The 26,417-nt window shown below is 54.4% G+C and overlaps 7 protein-coding genes across 7 annotated transcripts; 2 read left to right on the forward strand and 5 right to left on the reverse strand.

The window, feature by feature from the left end:
* Positions 1-1,491: 1,491 nt before the first annotated feature.
* On the forward strand, positions 1,492-3,250 carry ATG3 (Atg3p; the record flags this gene model as incomplete). The annotated part of the gene is made up of 8 exons (XM_076678456.1): positions 1,492-1,509; positions 1,616-1,823; positions 1,895-2,044; positions 2,120-2,375; positions 2,447-2,546; positions 2,645-3,059; positions 3,138-3,172; positions 3,248-3,250. The coding sequence occupies 8 exons, from the start codon at positions 1,492-1,494 to the stop codon at positions 3,248-3,250; spliced, it is 1,185 nt and encodes a 394-aa protein (XP_076534439.1).
* A 528-nt stretch (positions 3,251-3,778) lies between these two features.
* Positions 3,779-6,517, reverse strand: KAR2 (Hsp70 family ATPase KAR2; the record flags this gene model as incomplete). The annotated part of the gene is made up of 8 exons (XM_076678457.1): positions 3,779-3,838; positions 3,927-4,311; positions 4,388-4,535; positions 4,602-4,700; positions 4,773-4,966; positions 5,041-5,997; positions 6,069-6,106; positions 6,422-6,517. 8 exons carry the CDS (start codon positions 6,515-6,517, stop codon positions 3,779-3,781), a joined length of 1,977 nt encoding a protein of 658 aa, XP_076534440.1.
* Positions 6,518-6,706: 189 nt separating this feature from the next.
* JCM15063_000540 (uncharacterized protein) lies at positions 6,707-8,507 on the reverse strand (the record flags this gene model as incomplete). The annotated part of the gene is made up of 7 exons (XM_076678458.1): positions 6,707-6,810; positions 6,877-6,978; positions 7,052-7,132; positions 7,219-7,547; positions 7,613-7,811; positions 7,867-8,056; positions 8,127-8,507. The coding sequence occupies 7 exons, from the start codon at positions 8,505-8,507 to the stop codon at positions 6,707-6,709; spliced, it is 1,386 nt and encodes a 461-aa protein (XP_076534441.1).
* A 260-nt stretch (positions 8,508-8,767) lies between these two features.
* SBA1 (Hsp90 cochaperone SBA1) lies at positions 8,768-9,873 on the reverse strand (the record flags this gene model as incomplete). The annotated part of the gene is made up of 7 exons (XM_076678459.1): positions 8,768-8,791; positions 8,862-8,966; positions 9,029-9,097; positions 9,170-9,298; positions 9,370-9,406; positions 9,477-9,755; positions 9,836-9,873. 7 exons carry the CDS (start codon positions 9,871-9,873, stop codon positions 8,768-8,770), a joined length of 681 nt encoding a protein of 226 aa, XP_076534442.1.
* Positions 9,874-11,045: 1,172 nt separating this feature from the next.
* On the forward strand, positions 11,046-19,003 carry JCM15063_000542 (uncharacterized protein; the record flags this gene model as incomplete). The annotated part of the gene is made up of 16 exons (XM_076678460.1): positions 11,046-11,429; positions 11,494-11,699; positions 11,768-13,435; positions 13,507-14,856; positions 14,919-15,015; positions 15,074-15,340; positions 15,399-15,459; positions 15,519-15,656; positions 15,718-15,980; positions 17,039-17,183; positions 17,246-17,424; positions 17,492-17,994; positions 18,056-18,554; positions 18,612-18,664; positions 18,748-18,821; positions 18,882-19,003. 16 exons carry the CDS (start codon positions 11,046-11,048, stop codon positions 19,001-19,003), a joined length of 6,009 nt encoding a protein of 2,002 aa, XP_076534443.1.
* Positions 19,004-19,819: 816 nt separating this feature from the next.
* On the reverse strand, positions 19,820-24,057 carry JCM15063_000543 (uncharacterized protein; the record flags this gene model as incomplete). Its single annotated transcript, XM_076678461.1, has 12 exons — positions 19,820-19,996; positions 20,061-20,145; positions 20,213-20,335; positions 20,402-20,484; positions 20,545-20,598; positions 20,665-21,090; positions 21,162-22,599; positions 22,662-23,378; positions 23,448-23,557; positions 23,632-23,729; positions 23,824-23,989; positions 24,055-24,057. 12 exons carry the CDS (start codon positions 24,055-24,057, stop codon positions 19,820-19,822), a joined length of 3,480 nt encoding a protein of 1,159 aa, XP_076534444.1.
* Positions 24,058-24,294: 237 nt separating this feature from the next.
* Positions 24,295-26,374, reverse strand: JCM15063_000544 (uncharacterized protein; the record flags this gene model as incomplete). Its single annotated transcript, XM_076678462.1, has 7 exons — positions 24,295-24,802; positions 24,904-25,010; positions 25,095-25,202; positions 25,280-25,643; positions 25,708-25,965; positions 26,031-26,165; positions 26,229-26,374. The coding sequence occupies 7 exons, from the start codon at positions 26,372-26,374 to the stop codon at positions 24,295-24,297; spliced, it is 1,626 nt and encodes a 541-aa protein (XP_076534445.1).
* Between the last annotated feature and the right edge of the window lie 43 nt (positions 26,375-26,417).

The following is a 26,417-nucleotide window of genomic DNA, read 5'->3' on the forward strand; positions in this document are numbered from 1 at the left end:
GCCTTCCGACCGTTCTTCCACTTGAGCTCAGTTCTTTCCGTGCGCGTCTTATTCTGAGGTACGCCTTGTGTTCGGGTATATGGCTCCGGCTCCTGAGGGCTTTTGATGATGGAACCGTGTAGTTGCCAAGCGTCATAGTGGTAGTAAACTGGCAAAACAGCTCCAGAGGCCTGGAGCCCACCGGAGATACCGGACGGATCTGTAAAGGCCGTCAGTCCCGACGCGAGAGTGTATAAAAATCGAAAGCGAACCTGGCGCAAAGTCATTGCAATCGATTTCGATCCTGATTTCCTCTGGCGAAACAGCACCCCCTTCCGGCGGAACAACCTTTTCGATCCAGAATCGGTAGAATCGTTTGACTCTGAATTTGAGATCTTCAGCCGATCCAATCAAGTACGATGCAAAAGGATCACCGGCCGGTAAAAGATGATGGTGAAAAAAAGACATGACAGCCGGATAGGGAGTGGTGAGTAGACAAAGGAAGAGAGCAGGTTGAAAAGCTCTCACTAAGGCCGACACTGTTGAGCAGACTCCCCCGATGGAGTCAAGGGCCGAGTGGGAGCGAGCACAACACCGTGCGCACGACAATCGACTCTTCCGTCGACGGGGCCGAGCACTCTCTTCGCCGGTTCAGCTGGTTTCAGGACTCGTACGTCATCGGAAGCAAGCGTGTCAAGTCACCTGGCCGCCATAGAGATCTCGACCAGAACCAGCGCGGTTGAATGAGCGGGACTTTCGCGGTCGCATGGTTCGTGCCTTCTTCCGAATCATCTTTTTCGGACTCCGTTTTTCGGCCTCCTTTCCCCCGACGCACATTCCCTTGACACGCTCCTCCTTCAATCTTGCTTGTCCAGACCGTGTCTTGTCCATCTGTCCGAGTTAGGATCTTGTATCTCAGACCACTCGTTCGTATCCTTCTGTGAGATCAATCCCTGTCTCTTTGAAGATCAAGTCAACTTTGGTGTCGCAGCGAAAGCAGCGCGGCAACCCGCCCCTGCACTCTCGCTGTGAGGTAGCGCCGAAGCGAGCGAGATGAACTGAGACGGATTCTACTTGAGTAGGTTTAGCAGACGCCAGCGCGTGCTTGCCCTCGGCAGAAATTGCCGCTTGTATCGTACCATAGTCCCGAGTGCAGGGTCGAGCAGAGGAAATGCGAGGCTCGCTCTCGAGATGACGTCAAGCTTAGAATACGCCTTGCAGCAGGTAAAGCTCTGGATCGCTCGCTATGGGCCGTCTTTGGAAGAGCGCGAGAGCGAGGAGGGCGGCGGGAGTTGAACGATGACGACGGCGAGCACAATCCACTTGGCGCAGTCGAAGGACGCGCTTGATTCCACGCAATATAGTGAAGTGCAGCACTGCCGTATGCATAGGCGAGAGTCGCTCATAACGAGGGGTAAGCGGTATAAGCGAACGGACAAGGCGCGACGCGTCTCTTGCCTTTCTGTCGTTTGCGTCCCATACTCTCCAAGAGCTGACTCTGCCAATACTACGATGCTTGGATCTATTCAGGTGTGTAATCATAGTTCCCTCCTAGCGTGGATTGTAGCTGACCCATCGATGCTCGCCCCCACTCTCCGCTCGCGCTCTGCCGTCCGTCTCGATTCCACCGCAACAGACCCACTTTTGGGCTGTTCGAGACTATCTCTCTCCAGTCCTTCGAGACTCGAAATTCAAAGAAACTGGTCGCTTGACTCCAGAAGAGTTTGTTGCCGCAGGAGACTTCCTCAGTTACAAGTTCCCCACCTGGACTTGGGAAGCGGGACACGCGACGAAACGGAGAGAGTTTCTCCGTGCCGACAAGCAGTACCTCATTTCGCGCAATGGTGACCCCTTCCCTATCTCTCGCATCTCCTGTTCTTCGTCCAAAGCTGAATCTTGACGCTACCATCGATAGTCCCTTGTCTCCGGCGGGTATCTCAACTCGGTCAGCAACAGCACACGGCCGGAGGACCGGAAGAATATACCGAAATGATGATGAATTTCGCCTCTGAACAAGACGGCGCCGCTGAAGACGAATGGGTTGCGACCCACGCCAACTCGATCGGTAACTCCCTCTTCCTGTAATGAGCCTCTGTAATAACTTATGCTACCAGCTGACGTCCGATTCGGGATCGCACAGATTCGAAAGGAGCGGAAAGTACCGACATTCCAACAATTGGAGAAATCCCAGATCTTGACGGATCCCACACAACAAATTCACTCGAACACGGGATGGGCAACGTCTCGATCGACGATGCGAACGATATTCCTGATATGGACGAGATCCCAGACATGGATGATGACCTGCAAGGTCAAGAGTTTGGGCTCGTTCAACCTGAAGGCGAGGAAGACGATGACGCGGCTGTCAACGTTGGCCCTTCAGACTACTCTACCGGGTGAGATTCTCCTCTCCATGCGCATGCGTAGAACAGGCGCAAGACTGATGCAACCAGAGGAACGGGATCAGAGCGGACAGCAACCTCGTTCAGATCAGAACGTACGACTGCATGATCACGTATGACAAATACTACCAAACCCCTCGGATGTGGTTGCTCGGGTACGACGAGGTAAGCTTACGAGAAACCCTTCGTTTCCTCAAATCTTGCTTCCCTCTCTCGTTTGGTTCCAGTCTCACTCAGGCTCGTGTTTGTGAACTTTTGAACAGCAAAAACGACCGCTCCCTCCTCAGTCGGCATTGTCGGACGTCAGCTCGGACCATGCGATGAAGACCGTCACGATCGAACCATTCCCGCATTCTCCATCGCTCTCGATCGCTTCCGTACACCCTTGCAAACACTCGAACGTCATGAAGACGTTTATCGAACGTATGGACCGCAATGTCAAACAACTCCAGCAACAGCAGCAACAACAGGAGCGATCTTCTTCTTCTCGAGTCGACAAGGTTGAAGGAGGTTCAGGGGACGTCAAGAAAGGTGGCAGTAGATGGTTCAGTGGATCGTCTTCCAAGAGCTCGATCAAGAAGGAAGAAGCCGCGGCAGTATCAGGTGAAGAAACTGTTGTCGAAGGCCTGCGCGTCGATCAGTACCTCGTGGTGTTCCTCAAATTCATGAGCAGTATCGGTATGTTCTCTCTCCTTTTGTATGGCCTTTCGCCGAGATACTTCACAGATACTTATCAAGTGTCGAGAGAACATGTAGTCCCTACGATCGAAGTCGACTCGACAACAAATATCGTCAGTAGCGAAATTTTTCACTCTCGACGTGACTCGAAATCTATTACTGACTTTCAGACTTGTTCTGTTCTCCAGTGAGTGGGTACTTGTGACGGCTGTCGCCAGCTGTCTATGCTGCATCGTCCGACCTATTCTTTTCGTCTTGTTCGTTCCAAGCCCTCTCGTCCTTTCAGTCTATTTCTACGTTGTTCTTGCCTGTTCTCGGGCCTCTCGTTGTGTAATCGATTCGAAATGTCTCTAGAGTCTCTCTTCTTTCGCTCTGAACGGTGAGCATCGTCTCTTGTGGTGATCATGACCCACCTCTGCCTACAAAGAAATGCACAACCTCTCGCTCTCTTCTCGTTTTGTCAGGATCGTTGTCGAGTTTCGTGATGATTCAAGCATTGCGAGAGACGAATCGAGGGAAAAAGAAACGAAAGAAAAGGATGCACGACTTGACAAAGAAAAAAAAAGGGGAACCAAGCCAACTACTCTCACATCATTTCCTTCCATCCTCTTTTCGTCCTCTTTCTTCTCTTTCCTCCATTCTCCCCTCTCTTTCGCTCCTGAGTTTTTCACATTGTTCGATCGAACTTGTTTCAATCTTCCAGAGTTTCTTCTTTTTATTTACAGCTCATCGTGAGAGTAACTTCCCGACGAGGAGTCGTCTCCACCGGCTTGCGAGTACTGAGAAGGGAACAAAAATACCAGAATGTCTGTCAGTGCAACTGACCTGGTTGCAACAATAATCGAGAAGGAAAACGAGACGACTCACAATCTTGGAAGTGATAGGAGCGATCGCAGCTTGAAGTTGTTCACGTTGTTCATCAAAGTCTTCGACACTGGCCGAACCCGAGTACTCGTCGAGCCAATCTTGTGCCTTCTTCAACTCTTGTTCCAACTCCTTCTTGTCACTCGATTCGAGTTTGCCTCCGAGTCCTTCAGAGTCGGAAAGTTGTCCCTTCATCGAGTAGATCAAGTTCTCGAGCGCGTTGCGGGCTTCGACCTTCTTCTTGATGAGGTCGTCCTCTTCGGCAAACTTTTCGGCGTCGGCAACCATGCGATCGATTTCGGCTTGCGAGAGGCGACCCTTGTCGTTCTCGATCGTGACCGAGCTCGACTTGCCGGTACCCTTGTCGGCAGCCGAGACCTTCATGATACTGCACAGGAGCATCAAACGTGTTAGTCGGAGATAAAAGAGATCGAGTAGATGTGGGTAGAACAGTTGTAACGTACCCAGAGGCATCGACTTCAAAGGTGACCTCGATTTGGGGAACTCCGCGAGGAGCAGGGGGGATACCGTTGAGCTCGAACTTGCCGAGGTGGTTGTTGTCACGAGTCATGGCACGTTCACCCTCATAGACTTGGATGAGAACGGTGGGTTCTGCGCGAGGAGAACGAGAAAGTCAGAATCTAGGATGACCACGCGCTTTCAATGGAATTGACTGACGGTTGTCGGCGGCGGTAGAGAAGATTTGGGACTTCTTGGTAGGGATGACAGTGTTGCGGGGGATGAGCTTGGTGAAAACACCACCGGTCGTCTCGATACCTGTGAGTGACAGATAGTGCGGGTTAGTCACGAACAGTCATGGTCGACAGCTTGAGAAGAAAAGGAACGAACCGAGAGTGAGGGGGCACACGTCAATGAGGACAACATCTCCAAGACCCTCCTCGCCAGAGAGGATACCTCCCTGAACAGCGGCACCGTAGGCGACAGCCTCGTCGGGGTTGATACCCTTGGTAGGCTCCTTGCCGTTGAAGTACTCCTTGAGAAGCTCCTGAACACGGGGGATACGGGTGGATCCTCCAACGAGACTGTAAAGCGGCAATTCGCATGGATATCAGTATCATGAAAAATGCGGAGCGTGACGAAAGTGGCGTGTTCTTACACAATGTCGTCAACCTGCTCTTTCTTGACACCGGCATCCTTGAGGACTTGCTCGACGGGCTTCATCGTCTTGCGGAAGAGGTCCATGTTGAGCTCTTCGAACTTGGCGCGGGTGAGGGTCTCGGACAAGTCCTCGCCCTCGAAGAACGATTCGATCTCGAGCTTGGTCGACATTTGCGAAGAGAGGGTACGCTTGGCCTTTTCGACTTCACGCTTGAGTTTACCCATCGTCCTGAGGTTCTTGGTAATGTCCTGTCCGTCGTGCTTGCGCTTCCACTGCTTGACGACGTAGTCGATCACGCGGTTGTCAAAGTCCTCACCTCCCAAGTGCGTGTCTCCTGCGGTCGAGAGAACTTCAAAGACACCGTCGTCGATCGAGAGGAGCGAGACATCGAACGTTCCTCCTCCGAGGTCGTACACGATAATGGTGCGCTCGCCTCCGGTCTTGTCGAGTCCGTACGCAATCGCGGCGGCGGTAGGTTCGTTGACGACACGGAGGACGTTGAGACCGGCGATCGTACCGGCGTCCTTGGTCGCTTGACGTTGGGCGTCGTTGAAGTAGGCGGGGACGGTGACGACGGCGTGAGTGACCTTCTTGCCGAGGTACGTCTCGGCGGTTTCCTTCATCTTGCCAAGGACCATGGCCGAAACCTCCTCGGCGGTGAACGTGCGCTTGGACGAGCCGACTTCAACTTCGATGACGGGTTGACCGTGCGATCCGGGTTTGAGTTTGAACGGGTAGTGCTTCATGTCGCGTTGAACCTCCTTGTCTTCGAACTTGCGTCCGATGAGACGTTTCGCGTCAAAGACCGTGTTGGTAGGGTTCGAAGGGGCTTGGTTCTTGGCGGCGTCTCCGACGACTCGCTCTCCGGATCCGGGGAGGAACCCAGCGTACGAGGGCGTGATACGGTTTCCTTGGTCGTTGGCGATGATTTCGACGCGACCGTTCTTTTGGACACTGAGAAACTCGCTCTTGCGACGTTAGCTCGCCGCGTCTGCACCGCCAAGAGCGGGATTCCAGAAACTCACCCAACGCAGGAGTACGTGGTTCCGAGATCGATTCCAATCTATACGACACAGCATCAGTCAGTAAAGGCTCGCTCGAAGCGGATTTATAAACAGATATGGACTCACAACTGTGCCATACTGTGAGAGCCGACAGAGAGCGCAGAGATGACGGGACACGTGGAATGAGGCGGAAAGTGATGGAAAGTCGCGACGAGATCACGAGTGGCAAGGGGTAACGAAGAGCGTGGAACGCACAGACATGGTACGAGAGGTCAGTAAGAACTTTCTACAGCGCGTCTAGCCCCAGGGAAGGGTGTGCGATGATGGCGAGCGGGACGGGAGGGGGGAGGCCACAATCCGGACAGGCGACTAACCTCTTCCTTCTCTGCTGCGACAGGCGATACTACGGCGAGCAGGGCTACAGCCGCAAACGCGAGAGCGTACAGGCTCCGTGGCCGTAATGTGAACATGGTGTGAGGCGGAAAGGGTGGGAGAGAAAGGAGTGAACGACGAAACTCGTGTCGGTGTCCTGGAACGCGTATACGCCTTACACGTCAGCACTTTGCGCTAAATTTCCCTTTCTCTCGACACGTCCCCCCGTTCGCAACGCGCACTCTGTCGCTTTTTCAGGATAGACAAATGCAATAGATTCGACATTTTCACGACTGCGCAGCTGTCCTTTCCTTCTTGACCTGCAACGCTTTGACCACCGCGATCAGTCCGGTACTGACTGCCGACAACCCTCCCGCGTACCAAATCGCACCTATCTCATGACGATTGTGCATCGGTCAGTGGACTTGGAAATACTCTTGTGAATTGCTTGACTTGCCTCGGAAAGCTGCGATTCCGCCCTCGGGTCCACCTCCGGCTTGCAACAAGTAACCCGCGATCGGTGAACCGAGGAAGTATCCAAAGGACCATGCCGAGATCACTGATTAGGAAGAAAGGATAGCTCAATCAGTCTCTGCGTCTTTTCCCCGAAAGACCCAGCAAATGCGACTCACGCATCGAAAAGATGACACTCAGTTTCGATTGACCGAACAAGGACGTGATGACTCCCGGCATCAACGAGAACAATCCTCCCGCTGTATTAGAATGATTAAAATGCTTGTCAGGCATTCAGTAGTAGAAAAAAGTATCTCGAAGCGAGACGGAAGAGAGAATTTCGTACCGCAGAACCCGTTCACGATTGCGAAAATGATCAAAGGAGCGATCGTCATTGCGAACGGCCAAATCGCCAACGTACTGATCGTGACCATGGCCAAACACAACAGGAGCGAGTTGAGCGAACCGAGGAGAGAATCGGCAAACAACCCGAAGGCGATCCTGCCTCCCGCCGAAGACAAGTTGTACCCCGCGAGCAGGTACGACGAAGTGGTCGAACTCAACCCGACCGAAGTCGCGAACAACGGCAAGAAGAACGGCGGTACGAACAACGGGAACAATGCGATCGAAGTTCCCAACAGGAGGAAACAAAATCGCTTGTCCTTGAACATGGCTCTGACAGAATCTGCGCATCAGGTCTCGAGCTGCAAGACACAGAGCGCAAGAGCGGAACGACTGACTTGTCAAAGACGGGCCCTCCGGTTCGGAAAGGTTTCTTGGGCAGTTTTGACCGTAATACCATCGCACTCGGGAAAGCGACGAGAGCATAGATCAAGCTCAAAACCCTCAACGTCCATTCGATCGAGATGTGTTCGAGCAACTGGCCGACCACGATCGACAACAACGCGGATCCAATTCCCGCTCCGGCGTAAATGATGCCTGTCATCTTTGAGGTCAGAATCAGTGCCTGGACTTGTAGACCGGACAAACGAACCCGCGGCAACGTTGCGACGTTTCAGGAAATAACTTGGAGGAGTTTGAAGTGCCGCAAAGAACATCAAGCCTTGACTGAAGCCAAAGATGATTGCCGACGTGAGGGCGAGTCCTGCCAGGTTGTGCGTCGTAAAAGAAGCCAACAAGGGCGACAACGTAATGAACAGCGATCCAATAAGCGCCGACCGTCTCTGTAAATTAGATAGGTTGAGTCTGCCGAACACGAGACAAGCAGAGGAGCGCTTCGACGTCGAAACTTACAGCGCCGAGAGCCGAGACGATCCTCGAGAGCGGGATCGCAAACACGGCCGCTACGGAGGCCTGTGCTGATCCAACCCATGCGAGTTGAGCAGCGGTACCCGCTCCAGCTGCGACCAACCCTTCTTGCAACACTCCCCAAAGGTAGATCCCGCCGAGAGAAATTGAGAACAGCAACGATCCCGCTGCGACTTGAACCCACGCCTGGAAGCCTCCGTCGGGGTAGCTCTCGAACTCGACGGGTGGTGGTGCTCCTCTTGATGTACTGCTTGCGTTTGTCGTGACTTTGCTGAGGTCTGCCCCACCTGCGTCGAGCCGGTCGAGTTGAATGCTCGAAGAAGCTTTTCCAGCTCCTCTACCTTGCGCGTCCTTGTCGAGATGCATGTACTGCTACAGGATGTAGAGAAAGAGTCCGAACGGAACGAGAGACGCCTGAGCCGAGAGGTTTCCGCGGTGTCAAGACATGATTTTGTTCGACACGTGACAGGACCCGGACAACCGAGAGCTGTTTTTCAGATACTCGCTTGATTTCGTTCTCTCCGATCACAGATGGTATCATATAAAGGACTAAGACTTGTATTGAACTGCAATTCTTTTTTGCGATCTCGGGGGAGAAATGGACTACATGTAATAGATCTATTCCTCTAAGCCTCTTCGAGGGGCGGGGGCTATCGGGGTGTATTATCGTCAGTACATCGATCTCTTGATAGAATGAGCAACTGAGGAACAAGGACTGACTCCTTCGTCGTCGGACGAGTCCTCCTCGACGTCGTCAGCACCTTCGAACCCTCCGGGTCCTCCAGCACCTCCAATGCCGGCTTCTTGCATTTGCTTGAGCATGGCCTGATCCGAAACGAGCAATCAGGGATGGATATACAGAGGAAGGAGGAGTTTTGAGCGCTTACCTCCATGTCCATTCCTCCGGCTCCTCCACCGCCCATACCTCCCATACCTTGCATCATCGAGGCGAAGTCCTATCGTCATAAGGAAATTCAGTAAAGATCTGTCCAAAGGATCGGGATCGATCGAGGTGAGCGCAGGCTAACCATTCCGCCTGCGCCGGGAGGTCCACCCATTCCCATCGGAGGCATGCCTCCCATTCCGCCCGTCGGGTCCTCCATCTCGGGAGCTTCGTCCTCTTGCTCGTCCTCGTCCTTCCAGAGGTTGAAGTCGGTCTGATTGGCGGAAAAAGCAAGTGGCAGAGTCAGCTCGAGATCCGACAGAAACTCTGACAAAGAATACACACCTTGAGGAAGTTCAACTTGACCTTGTTCTTGGTGAGACTGGTACATTGTACGGCCATTGAGGGTCAGTTCTTATGCGCGTTGAGTGGATAGCGGGAGGAGACTCAACCGAGGCCAGTACTCGTCCTGTGCTTCCTTCTTCTGCAGCACGACAAACAGACTCTTGCCCCTCAAGTCCTCCCTGACCGGTTTCGGCTCGACCTCGGCAAACAGTTCCAAATCGAACTCGTACTGCTTCGAGTCGTGACCGGCCGCGGTGCCTTTCGCTGCCTGTTGTTGGGTTTCACCCTTGAACGAGACGGACGACGAGACTTCGAGCTTGTAGTTCGGCGACAAGTCGGAAGCGTTGATCGTCAGGTAGATCAAGTTGCGCGAAGGTTCTTCGGCACTGTTCGTTCGAAACGAGAACCGAGAGCGGATCAACCACGGTACGACTGGGGACAGTGGCAATCAGGTAACTCGACTTACTTGCTGCGTTGAGCCCAGAGAACTTCAGGTGCGACCATGTTTCGTAGTAGAAGTGGAGGGAGAAGAGCGAGAGGTGAGCGAGACGCGCATGCCGTTTCATCATCCACCTTGCATGTGTCCTCGACGCCGGGACAGTCAGCTCGACGCCAGACAGCATCGACTAGAAGCTGCGACACGTCAAACGCTCGCCTGTGCCATGCGCGCAGCTGCTGGAACAGATGACGACTTGCAGCTCATGCGCTACTATTCCCTGCTCGGTACTCCCTGTTCGCTCCTGCAATGTACAATGGTGCTGCCCTGATCATATCGCAGTCGTCCAATGAAGGGGAGTGTCAGCCGTAATGTTCTTCGTCGCGGCTCTTCCCCACGCTCTCACCGTTATGCAGTCCAATCTGATTCGGTCCCTGCCTACAGCAAGCTCGACGTTTGTTACATCGGAGGGGGCAGACTCTCTGTGGCGGTTGTGCTGTTTGTGCTCAAGACCCCTGGATTCTCAGATTTCGAGCACTACATTGGCCGCCCCGCTGCTTCTGATTGAAGGTGGAACCTCTGCGCTCACAGCGCCCTGGAATGTGTTCTTCGAGCCAGTCGAATTCAAGCGCCCACGGCCATGCGCTATTTTATTTCATTCTCTCACTTGATCCCCATTTCTCTCCATTCTCTCTGCCTCGCAACGCGCTCTCTCCCAGTCGCTCTGCAGCCTTGGAGTCTTCAGCCTTGGAGCCTTGTGATCAGGCTTCGAGACGCGGTTGGACGAGGGCAGCTCGGTCGGATGTTTTCTTGTGCAAGCTCAAGTGGTCGGGCTTTCTCCTGTCGACCTTTGCCGCGTGGCACCGGGCCGCAGTTACCGAGAAGATGTTACGCGAACGCGCTCAGCCAATCATATAATACACAGTGAGTCATCGATCTCCGATGTCCGTAGGACGAACCTCCTGCGTCTCCTGTTCGCTTCGGACAAACGGGAACTACGCAGACGGTTTTTCCTCCTTCTTTCTCTCTTTCTCTACCGCACCCGACCCCATTGACACCCGACATGGCTGTCTGTCGATTCTTCAGTCGTCCAGGCGGCTGTCGAAGGGGCGATGACTGTACTTTCCAGCACGTCGCCAGTGCTGATCCCGCCTCATCCTCAAGAGCTCCGACCGACACCGGCTCGGATACCAATTGGCGCGCGCGACCCGCCTCCGGCGCTGGCGCGGGGGCGTCGAGCATGAACGTCTACTCCCCTCGCGGTACCTGCCGCGAATTCTATCTCACTGGATCGTGTGCAAGGTTCGGCACCCCCGGCGGGTGCCGCTTCAGGCATGACAAGTCCGGCGAATCCCGCGCAACGACTAGCTTCTCGCCATTCGGTGCACTGCTTCCTCTTAGTCGAGCTCAGCCGGCGACACCGGCTTCTCCTCAAGAATTGGCCAGTGCCGCGAAAGGAGTCAAGTCGGACGCCCTCTCGCCCGTCGTGCCCTCCCTTCGAGTCGATCGTTCGATTTTGTTCAAAGTCGCTAATGACCCCGACTTCAAGTTCCATGAGCCTTATCAAGTTTATCCTTGGCTCAACTCGCTGTACGCCTCGACGCAAGTCAAAGCGCTTCTCTCGGTCGGTCTCGTATCTTGGTTCCAGCCATCTCAGGTGTCAAGCTAATTGTCGATTGCATTTCAAGACCCACGAGGAGTCGCAGAATGTCCTAGCTGCACTCGCCAATGCAGAGGGACCGGGCATGGCTCGCTTGATCGAGTTCCTCAATTTTCCGCAGGGGATTCAAGTCGGAGGATCGCCTTCGGCGGACAAGCTCTCGTTTCAGAGAGGATTCATGGCGTTCGTGTTCTGGCTCACTTCGGGTGAGATCAGGGGTAGCGTGTTGACTCAGTACGCTCACATCTCAAATCGTACTGTTCTGGCCCGAGCGCTTCGCTGATGACTGCTTTTCTCGTCAGCCACCTCAATCGCATTTATCACGTCTTGCACATCCATGCCCCGGCGTGGGCGGCATCGACGTCAACTTGCCTCGATTCGCTCATGCGCGCACAGACGGTCAAGGACCCGCGACTTTTCGGTCGCTCTGCCGGATTTGCCCCTGCGAACTTCCTCCAAATTTTCGGCCCCCTCGCACAGGTCCTACACGAGTACCTCAGTCGTTTCAGAGATGCCGTTGTCAAGAACCCGAGTGTACAAAGCCTCGTCACCACTCTCTCAACGAATTTCCGAATTTACGCCGAGGCCATCTCGAACGGCTCGACGGAGTACGATTCTAGCAGCTTCGCGGATGCTCGCCAGCACCGCTTTCTGATCGCAGGCGTTCGTCAGTCGATCAACACGCTGCTCGAGATCATCGACCGCATCCAGGTCGTCCCGTTCGTTGCAAGCGTGCCGACGTCAATTACGACTTCGATCCCTTCGTTGGCGGCCTTGGCCGCGCTCAAGCGTCTTTTCGAACCTCCTGGCGAGCTTCGCGTCGGAGGACCTCGTCACGACAATGACAAGGCGAACATCCGGGAAATCCAGATTCTTCCCACGCACGCGGAGCTTCTATGTCCTCTCCCCGCGTTCGTGCCTTCGAACCTGCCCGACGGGCCCTCTCACCTTCCAGTCGGCTCCATCGATCGACAACTAGACATAGTCTTTCGCCTCCTTCGCGAAGATTTCGTCGGGCCCCTTCGAGCGGCTGTCTCGTCCATCTTTGCCGATTTGCAAACGCTGGACGATCCCAGCAACGCGCTCGGCGCGCTCATCAAGCGCGGCGGCGGACGCTATCGGCCTTCATCCTCTGCGCATGCCGACACGAGCGATCTCAAAGTGTACGCCGCGGTCGAATTCGTCGGGATCCGCCTCTCGCAGCAGCACGAGCTGCAACTGGACTTGAAGCTTGACTTTCCGGAAGCGTTTGCGCGCTCAAAGGTCGTGCGACACCTCCCTTCTGGTAGTCTCGTGGGACTTATCTGCCGTCGAACTTCCTCGAGAGCCGAACGAGCGAACGGAGCAAACACGCACGGCCCAATCGATCTTGGTGACGCAACGATCTTCCTTGGGCTCGTCACAGAGGAAGCCCGCTCCTCAGGTCCTAGTCGGCGATCGGTAGGTATCTCATTCTTCGAAGGAGGCCTATACCTGGAAGCCCTACGCCAGCTTGAAGCTCAAAGAAAAGGCGACACTGAGCACGGCGAGATGATCTGTTTCGAAGTTCCCGGATTCTTACTCGGCACCCTGAAGCCCTTCCTGCAAGCACTTCAGACTATAGAGCCCGCGACTCTGCCTTTCGCCAAGTATCTCTCGGCTCTCCCTCCCCTTCCGAATTCGTCGATCGCGATCGACCCTCCTCTCTTTGCTCGAGCTCCGGATTTCGCCTACGACCTCAGTAGCTGTCTCAGCGCGGAAACTCCACCTGGCACGCTTCTTCTCAACATTCAAGACCAGGACTCGATCGATTCTGTTCGACAGACCCTGACGGAATCGTCTCGACTCGACCCTTCGCAAGTTGGCGCCCTCATCGATTGCTTGAGTCGAGAAGTCGCCTTGGTGCGTGGACCGCCGGGCACGGGCAAGAGTTGGTTGGGAGTTGAACTCATCAGGACGTTGCTTGCGAGCAAGGTTGGCAAAGTTCTCGTGTTCGCTAGATCTCGCTCTGTTCTGCCGCTTCCGGACGGTACCTAAAGGATCCGACTTTGTTGTTACACAGGCTCTCGTACACGAATCACGCGCTTGATACGATGCTCAAGCACCTCATGGAGCAAGTCACGAAGGAGATCATCCGAGCTGGGTCTCGATCGAAAGATCCCGCAATGGCGGACTTCAACCTCAACAACCGAGCGTTCGAACAGAGCCGACATCTCGGCCGTATCAGCCATGAAGTGAAAGAGCTCTGGACGCGACGGACCGAACTGCAGAAAGCGATTGCGGCTGTCTGTGAGCTTGCGACTCGAGTCGCTCGTCAGCAGATTCACTTCGACCACCTCGAGCGATACCTCGGCATCTCGTACCCTCACCACCTGGCATCACTCTGCGTCGTCCCTTTCTCTCTCGTTTCTGCCCACGAGCAACTCTTCGACGAAGGTTGGCAGATTGCCACGAGCAGTCGCGACGCGCCGAGTTCGACACAGCTGCCAACCCATCCAGCAGCGATTTTCGCTTGGTGGCGAGACGGCGGCGATATTGCACTTGAGGAGAAGGCTCAGCTCGAAAGGGATACCGCCGCCAAAGCTTTCGAAGATCATTTGCAACAGTTCGCGCAGCAGACGAAGAGCCGATACGACCTGTTGCCGATCGAAGAATCCGACTCTGACAGCGGCGATGCTTCAATCTCGGACTCCGGATCGAATGCCACGCTTGATTGGTTCAATGACGCTCACTCAGAGCTAACAGAGAACGAGGAAGGCTCACAGAACGAATCTGAGGAAGAGCACGAGGAACAGCGCTACGAGCCGCCATGTGGCGACCGTTCGATCGCAGAGCTCGCGAACGATCACGATGTCTGGAAGTACAGCCGTGCCGAGCGAGACAGGGTTCTCGAGGCATGGGCAGAAGACCTTGTTCGCCGAGAGGGTCCGCATCTCGACAACCTCCGCCACCAGCAAGACGAAGTTAACCTTCGCCTGAAAGCACTCAACAACGATGCAAAGCTGCGAGTCTTGCAAGATGCCGACATCATCGGTGCAACGACAAACTCTGCGTCAAACTTGCTCGAGATCGTCGCTGCGGCGAAACCCGCCGTTCTCGTCGTCGAGGAAGCGGGCGAATGCCTTGAAGCCCAAGTGATCGCCAATCTCGTACCTTCTATTCAGCACCTCATTATGATCGGTGACGAGAAGCAGCTGCGACCTCAAATCTCGAGTTATCACCTTTCGACCGATTCATCACAAGGGTCTGCTCATCGTCATGACGTCTCTCTCTTCGAGCGTCTCGCACTCCTCCCCCTTCCGGTCTCCATGCTCAAGACGCAAAGGAGGATGAGACCTGAGATTTCATGCCTTATCAGAAACTTCCTGTATCCCGAGCTCGAAGATGCACCATCTGTACGGGAGTATCCAAAGTACGAACATCCTTCCCTAAGCTTCTCATCTGGAGAATCTGACGCATCTACTGATCTCGTAGTGTGAAGGGGATGCGTGAGAATGTGTTCTTCATCGATCACCGTCTTCCAGAAGATGCCCAAGCAGTCGATCACAGCTCGAAAAGCAACACGCAAGAGGTGCGTTTCGAAAAGCCGCCTCTCCCTCGCCCTGCACTGACCGCTGCTCTCCTTGTAGGCTACCTTCGTCGTCGATCTCGTGCGCCATCTTCTGTATCAAGGCTATGGAGGTCGAATCGCCGTCATCTGTCCCTATCTTGGACAAGTTGCAGCACTCAAGCGAGAACTTGAGAGGGAGACGATTTCGGTCGCCATCGATGACCGTGATGCCGAGGATCTTGCGGCTGCCCGAGAGGTGGAAGAACATTCGCAAGAAGAAGGTGCAAGCGAAGAAGAATCCGCTCTCAAACCTGCCCAAGCTGCGATGAGAACACCGAAGTCACAAGTAAGCTCGTCCGAGCTAGATCCTCGTGAAATTACAGTCGTTGATCTTTATGCACTAGGTCGACCTTCGTACAATCGATCGCTTCCAAGGCGAAGAGGCTGACATTGTCATCCTCTCTCGTGAGTGCGATCCTTCTGGTGGTCGTACAGCTTCTTGTGCTTATGTTCACTCGCGACAGTCGTCCGCAACTCTGCATCCCCTTTTGAGGAAGAAGAAGGGCAAAGGTTCTACAGCCTCGATCGAGCTGCCAAGTCTGGCATCGGCTTCCTGAAAAGTTCTAACCGCACCAATGTTGCAATCTCGCGAGCGAGACATGGTGAGCTGTTTGTTCGAGACGAGCATTCAGTGCCCGTTCTAAGTACCTTTTGTTCATTTAGGAATGTACCTCTTTGGCGATGCTCAGCTCCTCTCGGAGAAGAGCAAGATGTGGAAAAGCATTGTTGCGCAACTCGATGAGCAAGATGCCATCGCTCCACACCTTCCCGCTCGCTGCGATCACCACCCTGACAAGAGTCTCGAGATTGACCGTCCCGGCAAACTTCAGCAATTGTCGCCGAATGGTGGCTGTCTCGAACGTTGCGAAGCAATGCTTACTTGCGGACACGAGTGCGCCCGTATCTGTCACGCCGACGATCCCGAGGTGCGTCGAGGACCGTCTTGGTATCTGTGCTCCATTGAGCTGACAATGTGACATTCCTGCAGCACCGCCTCTCTCGCTGCATCGCGCGTTGTCCTGTACTGCTCGAATGCTCTCATCCCTGCAGCGGCTTGTGCTCGTGCGTTTCAGTTTTTCCTTTATTTGGCACATTGTCAGACTCATCTCTACCTCACCTGATTAGCATGCCACACCCAAAGTGCACGTTCAACATCCCGAGGCTCGAGCTCGACTGCGGCCATTTCAGGACCAATGTTCCCTGCTTTTTGGCGAATGGAGGTCTCGTCAAAATCGAATGCAAGGAGAAGGTCTCGAAGACTCTGCCGTGCGGTGAGTCAGGTTTTCCGGCAATTTTCCCTGCCGCTAGGGCTCAGTTCTTACTCCTGTCGCGGCAGGTCACGAGGAATTACTCGCGTGCTCAACGGACGCAGCAGGAATCGTCTGCTCACAGGTCTGCGGAGGCGAACTTGACTGCTTACACGCGACCTGTAACGCACGCTGCGGCGAATGTCGGGCTCTCCGAGCTGTCTCTGGTGATCCCTCAGCTCACAAACCTCATCCTCACGGCAAGAACTTGGCTTGCGGCCATATTTGCCAAGTAAGTTGTTTCGTTCCCGCCCTCTCTACAAGAACTCGCCCAACTTCCTGTTTCTTCGCATGATCAGGGCGACTGTGTAGCCCACGTCAAGGCGAAGCAGTGCCCCACCGAATGTCAGCAGGTCTGCCTTCGATCGTGCAGTCACGGCTCGTGCACACACGCCTGCGCCGTAGAATGCCCCGGTTGCCTTCTTCCTTGCGACACGTGCACACTGCCGTGTTCCTCGGTACGTCCACTGCATCTTGCAAAAGGTACATCGTTCGCTGACTCGTCATGCTCCTAGCCGTGCAACACGATCCCGTCTGACGAAGCGTGCAGCAAGTCGCTTAGTTGCGGACACCCTTGTCCGAGTCTCCGCGGCGAGGACTGCTCCTATCAAGTTTGCCCGCAGGTAAGCGATCGTCTTGAGACTTGTAGCGAACGGCACTCAAAGTGGGTTGATCAGTGCGCGAACGACGATCGCAAGGCTCAAGTTGTCGACTACATCCTGCTTTCAACACTTGGCGAATTCGACGAGGCGGACCAGGATCCCGCGAATCGCCTCATGACCATCGACTGTGGACATTCGCTGTCTGTGGCGACGCTCGACGGTGAGTCGCTTGCTCTCGATTCATTGACCTGATTAGAAACCGATCTGGTACTTTTTGTGCAGGGCTCTTCGAATTCGATATTTTCTACCGCAAAGATGAGAAAGGATGTGTGATCGGACTCGCTCATCCTCAGACTTCGGACAAGGAGGTTGTCCGATGCCCAACGTGCAAGACCCCTATCACTTCGAGGAGCGTCAAGCGCTACGGTCGCAGTCTGAAGCACCGCGAAGCCACAGTCCAAGTAACGAGCAATTTTCTTCACCCTCGCCTCAATCGAAGAGTTTGACACGTTTGACCCTTGACTTCAGGAGCGCCTGTGGACGATCCGCGGACAAGCTATCATCAAAGACGCTGCAGACTTTGTCGACTCGCTGCCAATCTCGCAGATCAATGATCGAGTCACGAAGTTCAGGGTATCCTGTCTCGGCAAAGCCTCCTCTTCTGCAAGGGAAGCCAAGGAGAACCAACGCCGTTTCTTGAAGAGTTTCGCTGCTGATTTCGTCCTTCCGGACATCTTCCGTGATCGGCGTATCACTGGACTCTCCAAACCTCTCTCAAGCTTTTGGACTGGAGCAACTAGTCCCCTCCTCAAAGCCCTCTGCAAACTCGACGAAGTCGGAAGTCGAAAGTCGCCATACTCCAAAGCATACGACGCTGCCGTTTCACAGTTGTTCTACGAGGAGAAGGAACGCCTCTCGACGACGCCTAATCTGATTCGAGACATTGACGAGGGTGCTCTCGAATTCGCGCTCTCTGCTGCTGGTGTCGCGCGACCTACCACAGACCTCAAGCTTCTGCTGCAGCATGTCTGGTCAGTCTCTCGATTACGGCGCCATTAGGGTCAGAGCTTATTTGTCCTCGCATGAGACCAGGCTCTCGCTCGAAGTTCGATCGTCGCTCGCCAAGATTACAGCGCGACTTGCCTGCATCGTTCATACGCACGAATCTTCATCGGTGCAGACCGATCACCAGTCTCTTCTGAATATGGCATCGTTCATCTTCAAAACCTCGATTCGTGACGTTGATATGACGATCAGTCTCGCTCACGAACGGCGTTGCGGTCGGCTGAAAATGGAGGGACAACTCCGCCGCTTGCAAGTTCTCCTTGCCCAGAACTCGTTCTTCGCGCGCTCGCGAGTCGAATACAAGGTCGCCCCTCGCAATGCGGTTCACGATTTCGCCGAGGACACTCGTCGAAACTCCCTGCTGGCGTTCGACAGAGCCGTCGTCGAATTCTGCGAAGAGCAACCTCTTCAACGCGGGTGGTTGGACGAGCAGATCTTGCCGGGTCGTGACAAAATTGCTGAGCAATGGAAGTCTCTGCTTCAAGAAGTCCAGGGCCATTTTTACCAGCAGGTGACGGATGAAGAGGTCAGTCAGTTTTGTCCTGCGATCTAAATCACCGCTGACTCTCGATGAACTGCGCAGCTCAAACTCGTCATTCAGAGTCAGGAATTTGCCACCTCGAGTCACTGGTACATGTGAGTTCCGCGACTGCTTCGATCTCTTTGACTTCAATGTCGCTTTCGACTTGTGCCAACCCGTTCCTTCTCTGCTCCTGCAGCTGTCCGAACGGTCACACCTATACAATCGGCGATTGTGGCGGGGCAGTCATGCAGGCTCAATGCCCTGAATGTGGTAAGTGGCCGAGCTCGATGAATTCATGATTGACGCTCTGAGCTCACTTTGCGATTCAAGGCGCAACCATTGGAGGTGCTGGACACCGTGTTGCGGAAGGCAATCATCACGACGAGCGCATGATTCGACTCACTCGAGAAAGCACAGACGCTCGTCACGAGTTCCCTTGGGGCCGTCAGTGATGACCAAGCCCTCAATCTCGCCTCAACGGGATCAATTTCCTGCAAATCTGCTTTCCACCTCCTCCTATCGCGTCCGTTACCACAATAAGGCCTAAAGTGCCCGTCGTCTCTTTTATTCTATCCGTTTCTGCTCCGTACCGTCTGTTTCGTTTGTCAATTCGTAAACTCTGTCAGTTTCTTGGAGCTCTCGCCGCACAGCTCTCGTCGATGGAGAGTCGAGCGTCAGACTTGGACATCCGGAGGCGGTCATGAAGCGTGAAAACATGTGATAGTGCTGATGGGACGAGAGCCAGCCCTTGCTGCAAGATGACAGTGCAACGCGAGGAAGACAGGTCGATCAGCCGGACGGGATGATCTGAAAGTGAGGAAACGGTTGCCATGCAGCTGCAAAATGCGCGTTGGGACGTTTCCTGGTACACAGACATCGCGCAGACCCGCAAAAGCCTTGCCAAAAGCGCATATTCAAATCCCCCGGCAATTGGATGCGTGCAAATTATCAGGCTGGGGTCTACATAGGTCTGCGCATTTGCAGTCTCTGCGGCAAATCCTGCTCAGCGGCAAACCGATCAGGCGTTTCGGACATGTGGAGTGCGAAACACAAAGCGAGCTTTGAAAAGCTGTAGAAAATAAGCACAATGAAACACGAAACACCCCGTCTATTCACTCTTCACCAGAAACGACTGTTGCCTCGCGAGACGATCCCGGAATTGACTTCTTGCTGCGAGCCACTCTTCTACTTTTGGTCTTTGGCCGAGGAGCGGGACCTAAAATTCCAAGTGATGAGCGGTAGCGCGAGTAAGAGCCATATCGCGAAAATCACGTACTCTTGCTTGCCTTGCTTCTCGAATTCGCTCGGCTTGTAGCGGGAGAAGCGGTCCTGCGCTTCTTCGCCTTTGTAGGGGCCACGAGCTCTGCTTCATCTTCTTCCTTCTCTTCGCCATCATCATCGTCTTCTTTGATGTCCTGGTTGGATGCTTGTTGATTTTTCCAGTTCTGCAGCGCATTATGAAAGGTTGATGAGACGTCGCGCGATGATACAAGACAAGCATGCACACACCTTGATCACATTCTGTAATCGTTCACTTGCATATTTGACAGGTTTCTTGCGACTGAACTTTTCGTGTCCAGCAGAGGGATCAAAGCTGTCGATTCCCATGGTCAGATGTCAAAGAGGTCGCAGCGGGTGGATATGAGGGAGCAGGAGCTTACAAGTCTGGAAGCGATTTCTGAAGTCGCTCTCGACCCTCCTTGATCGCGGTGAGACGATCAATCAGCGGTTTCAAATCCTTCATGCAGTACTCGGCAGGCCAGCCCATTGTTCGCGCGAAGAAGCTATTGTCGACGAACAAAACTCGTCAGCGATTGTGTGAAGGCAAAAGCGGGGCCAATTGAGCTCACATCAAAAGCCCATCGAGATCGACACCGCCCCAACTGAACGGCTCATCGCTCTCGTGCACGACCGGGTTGTAGTAAGCTCGTGCCTGTCCAGATCAGATATCATCAGCCTAAGGGAGAAAGCAAGCAGGGTTTCCTCGACCTACGATTTCAGGCTTCGGCCAACTTCCCTCCAGCACGAGCGCTTTGTGACCTTTCTTCTGCAGAATGTCAAGAATCGAAGGGTCAGTCTCAGCTGTCACGTTTGTCTAGACGCAACGACTGACGAATTTGCGTTTCCACGACGTATTTGTGTCCCTCTCCGTGTCTCTTCCGTCCTCGACTTTCCTCCACCAATCTCTGAATCTCTTCAAGCCATCTTTTCCATCAAACTCGTCAACAAGCTCTCGTGCGAGTACCGGTCCGATTCCCGGCAGTCCATCGTCGTAATCACCTCCGAGCAAGTACGCGAGCCGAACGAGTTTGTCCCGATCGAGATTGAGTTCGCGTTCTAGGTCACTCGAGAGGTAACATTCGAGGTACTTGTTGCCGTCGAACATGTGTCGGTACACTCGAGACGCTCCGAAGAGGAACACGTCCGAATCGTCCGTCACAACGCCGTCGACGAGTGAGCGCTCAAGAAGAGAAGCACATTCAGCTTCAGCCTCTTGCGGCGCATCGAGAAACGGAATCCCAAACAGGATGAGCATTTCCTACATTGACACAACGACCGCCTCGTCAAGAAAAGTGCTTCGCGGCGGTGATAGAAGAATCACGAACTCACCTTGATCTCGATCGCCATTTGCCTAGTGATACCATCCGCGTTTCGCTTCTCTGCATTGCGTTGCTTCAACAAACTCGCCATGTCACTCGCGGCGCAATCCTTCATCGCTTCGAGTTCGTCCCTCCCGAGAGTCCTCGCAATCTCCGAGTACTCTTCGTGTTGAGCTTGTACCCCCTTCGAAGCTTCATTGATCGCTGCCTCGATCAAATCCTGACTTGGTCCCGCTCGATCATCTTGTCGTCCTTTGGATCTGTTCGCGTTCGCGGGAGGAGTAGGACTGCGGCTCCATGGTAACATGTACTCCTCTTCCTCTTCGGCTTCTTGCTCGAGTCCTCGATTGTTCTGAGGCTCGAACGCTCGAGCCGTATCGGTATCGCCATTGTACACGGCGTCTGGATCAAAGGTCGAAGGTTCTCGGAACAGCGCGGGTGACCTTTTACGTGGCGTGGGAGAACGTCTCGGGGTTCTGCTAGGGGAAAGCGGTTGACGCTCGGGTGACTCTGCAAGCGGACTCTCCCGGTCATCAGGAAGAGGCGCGGACATTGTCGATTTGTCCGCCTCAGCCGGCAACACGGACTTGAAGTCTTCGTTGGTGACGTCGACATCTGTCCGTTCTGTTGGTAAAGGGGATCGAGGAGGCAGAGATACGGATGGGACAGGAGATACAGGACGAGGAGGATTAGGGGAAATCGGAGGCGAAAGTTGTCGAGGCGAGGGTGCTCTGAACTTGGATTGCGTCTCGGCAAACCGGAGGTTGAGGAGAGCAACCGGAGATTCGTCGACGGGTTGAACATCGACATTTCTCGATCCAGAAGGTTTGGAGCGAGGGGTAAATTCTTCTTCACCGAAGTCGCGAGCCGTGACATTGTCTGCGGGCGGAGTTGCTAGATTGGGTTGCCGAGGAGGAGAGGCTGGGCGACGAGGGGAATTGGTCTCCGAGTCGGAATCACTGAGCAGGACGGTTTCAAGCAATGTCGGTGCTGGTGGAGTAGAGGGAGGTTCGACTTGGATCCCGACCGGGGGAGAGGGTCGTCGAGATGCCGGCACGTCGACCTCGTGGAACGCGTCCGAGTCATCGGAACCTTCCGGTTGGTCATTAGGGGCGGTCGAGGCCACGCCTGGCGCAATCTCGACGTACTCCATTGAGTCATCTGAATCGTCTCCTGTAGAGCGTATCGGGGCTATCGGCGTAGGGCTGGCCGAGGGTCTTGCGGGTCGCATAGAATCGAGGAGGGCTTCTTGTAAATCGGGATCGTCGTTGTCTTCCCCATCGACGAAAAGTGCTGGCCCATCATGGTTGATCGGTACTGATCTATTGAGGTGAGCGTTGGCGTCGGGACGGCCAGGATTAGCAGCGTAGCGAGCTCGAACTGCTTCGACTGCGAGGAGACGCTGAGTTTCGGCATCCGGAGTCTTCACAGGCGCTTTCGGCGGAGAGCTGCGGCGTCGCCAAACGGATCAGCCGTCGAGCTCGCACAGGACAATTTATGGTAGATTTACCTGTCGCCTTCAATCCCTACCTCTTCAAACTCGTCCGTGTCCGTGTGAGCTCCAACACTCTCGTCCGTCGTCGTGTCGAGCGTGATCGGCTCGTTCGAACCAAGCTCCGGGTTCTTGACTCCCAGGACCCAGCCTCCACCTTTTGACGCATCCTGTTTGACAAGGAGATATTCTCGATTGCGAGTACCAGCAACTCGAGTCGGAATCGCGATCGCCGAGGTACCCAATTCGTCGGTCACGGCGAGCAATTTTTGCGTGTAATGATTCCGTTCCATGAGATTGTCGATTTGGGCTCGCGAGAAATCGATCGCTGTGGCAGCACCCCGCATCTCTTGGTTCCGCTTGTGATTGACCTGCCTCGTCTTGACTCGCAATTCACCGAGGATCTCGTACTTGACTTCAGGTGGCAGGTTGCCAAAGAAGTCTGAATTGATGTCGAGATCTTCTGGACGCAGGTCGTTGATGAAATCCTGAAACTCTTCGGCTGTCGCGACGCGAGGGTCGGACACTTTGACCCGAGATTCGAGAGTGCCTTCGATCGCGGGCAGGGCATACTCGTCACGCATGGCTTCTTTGCGGGCCTTCTTGACCGTTGCAGGAGTCGTCGGGATCTTGGCTGTTGCGCGTCCAGCTTCTAGGTCTTCTAGGTAAACGGCGTCTTCTGCGCTAGCTTTTGGAGTTGTCGGCGCAGTCTCGCTCACTTCGGTATTCTTGCGTCTATCGGGATTTCGAAAGATGCGTCAGCTAGAAGGAGAGATACGCGCGACAGGATAGATCGATCGCAACTGAGCGAGAGCGTTCTCAGCCGCATGATTCCTCAGTTGAGCCGACAAGAGCTGTTGCGCCGTCTTGGCAAGGTCCCGGCCAGCTCCTTCCCTTCTACGCTTGCGTTTTTCCTGCAGAAGATAAGGGACATTAATGAGTTGGGTTTTGTCTTGCAGAGTCAGGGGGCGATTACGAGAGGACTGACAATCGTTCGCTTCTTGAGCACATGAGCGTCGCCATCAAAGACAAACACGGGTTTGATACCCCAATGCAACAGCTTGAGAATCCTCGTGTACACACCACCTGTCGTCAAGCACGCGCAGGGACGAGCACGAGAGGGATGGGCGGGGATTCTGGTTAGACAGGGGCTCGAGATGAAGTGCGGAGAGGCACTCACGGATGTGATTGCCATGAATGGCGTCTCCCGACTTGCGACTACGCACGGCCATTTGGAACTGGTACAACCAGATACTCGCGTCGACTGCGAGCCGCTTGTCCTTGAGCGACTCGGGCGTGATGGGTCTCGCCACGGGCGCGAGGAGGCTCCAGAGCCCTTGAACACCCTGTCCAAACCTCCTAAGCTGTGATCAGCGCTAGCTACGAACGGATGAGCGAGACTTGATAATACCATGGTCGAGCCGAAGCGTTGTTGTCGGTCGTGTTTACCAAGTTGTCGAGAGAAAGTGTCAAAGTCAAGAGTTGACATCCCGCCGCGCCGCGTTGTTGCTCTCTCTCGTGCGCGCGCTTCATCTTGAGCATCTCTACTCGCGGGCGCGTCTGGATTGTATCTAGGGAGATCCGTCTCTGCGCTTCAGACTCATAGGGACCGTAATCCCAGCCTCTGATGTCATCGGTTCAGAACGCTTCATCATGCTCGTTTCACAAGATTCGACAAGAAGAAAGCCCAGGAACCGACTACTGCCGTTCCTGCCACGACGAGTGCATTCTTACCTCTCTTGACCTCGTCCGGTCCAATCGTCTCTTCGTCCTCGATATCTCGATCGTCCCCATCTTCCTCCTCTTCAGGTTCGCTAAGTAATCCATACTGTTCCTCCTGCATGTCCGAATTGCGTAGGCATTCGGTAGATACTCTCATCCTGAGAGATCGTTGTCGGGTTACCTCATCTCCGATAGGTTTCTGTCCATCTTGATGCAACTCGCCACAACTTCTCTTCGCCAACAATCTCAAAAACATCCCGACGAGTCCGAGTTGGACGAGCGCGCCGATCAAGAGGAATGTCAGAGTCGAATTTGGATCTTCTCGAGTTTGACCTCCTGAGATAGAGTGGGCCAGGAGGTATCCCGAGATGGTCTGAAACACGATCGCACCCGACATTTCGAGAGATTTGTGCAGCGCGAGAGCTGGTGAAACTTGTCTGATGATCCGCCCGAGTTTCCCCCGGAGAACAAATGAATGGTATTGGCGTCAGTGCCGGCAAAAGACGCGTATTTTGAGTCGAATTGTGAGAGTACTGACTCTCGAGAGACGATTCGAGGGACGACCAGAACCGAAAGGAGCGGACCGACACCGCAGCAGAGTGCTGCTCCGAGAAGTGCAATCGTATAAGGTACGACCGCAGGCAGCTAGTGGAACGGGAACGGAGCAAGGTCAGTCGCAAAAGTACCTAATCGATAAAGCAAGAGAGAGAGAGAGAGACGGCGACCAACAAATAGTAAGGCTGAGAGCGAGCTTGCGAGACCGACAGGTACAGCCAAGTACAGCAGTGACAAGAGCGGCGGTCTCTTGTCCAACGCCCAACCCGCGAGAGGATACAGCTTTGGCGCGATACAAAATTAGTCTTTTATGTCCTCTGTACCTCTTCCGACATTAAAAGCGGATCGGGAAAGCGTACGAAGGTGGGCGAGAGCAGCAAGACTGATGCGGCTTGACTCGCCTGGTGCTGTTTGACCTCATATACAAGCTCGAGGAGGTTTGTCGAGAGATGAATCGTCGTGTACCATAACCCGGCACCGAAACAGATTGAGATGTACAACCAGAACGGATCGCCAAACTTGGCATACGAACGGAGATTGATCGGTCCGTGACCATGTCCCGAGACCGCAGTCGCATTGGAAGCGGAGCGACTGATTGAGCGCTCGGTCCGCGAGTAGACGAGACATGCAATGAACGAGGTCACGGCAAAACCCGAAGCGACAACGAAAGGCAGGCGCGGCGAGATCGAGTGAAGCCAGTCGGACGATGCACCCGCGAGGAAGCTATCTCGACGGCACGATCTTCAGTGCGCGCGGAGGAAGAGTTGAGAACTCGGACAGCTCGAACCTGGAAGTTTTGCCGAGGACAAGCCCCAAAGCGACGGATCGTCCGACCGAGCTCGACTTGGACGTATTGTTTGACAAGATGATCGTCTCTTGTACAACGCTGACAGGCGAGATGCCTGCGCCGAACAAGAGCAAGCCACCGATCGTGCCAGTCATATTCAATCGATGTTGATGCCCATCGTCCTGGGAGAGGCAGACGATGATCTGGCCTGCGAGCACGGTTCCCGTCGCTACGAGCCCGACCTTCGCGGCTCCAAACCTGATCGTACGGACACAGATCAGCTTAGAGCAGTCTTGTATTAGCTACTCGGAGTCGGTCCGAACCTGGGCACCAGAAACCCACTCAGGAGCGGAGTGATCGTGTTGAGCAGTTCGAACGAGGCAATGAACGCAGCAAAGCCGCTCTCGGACGTCTTCAAGCTCGATTTGATCGGTCCGAGGACGTATGCTCCAAAATGACTGTCCCCATGGTAAGCGATTGTCAAAAATGTATTTCCCAGAAGAAAAGGGAAGTAGCTCAACGATCCGAGCCCTAACAGACACGCGCAGGCAAGCATGGCATGTCGTTTCCGCCGATCCCGATGCAGCTCTCGGACAGCTTCCATTGCTGCCTCGCCTTCGTTCAGTAAACCCTCGTGGCTGCCTTCGAATGACCTCCTGTCGTCCATGAGTACGAGGCGACCACAAGCGACCGTAGCGAGGGCAATACCG

The sequence above is a fragment of the Sporobolomyces koalae genome (genome assembly GCF_050403365.1).
Source record: "Sporobolomyces koalae JCM15063 DNA, S_koalae_JCM15063T_v1_ctg14, whole genome shotgun sequence".
NCBI lineage: Eukaryota > Fungi > Basidiomycota > Microbotryomycetes > Sporidiobolales > Sporidiobolaceae > Sporobolomyces > Sporobolomyces koalae.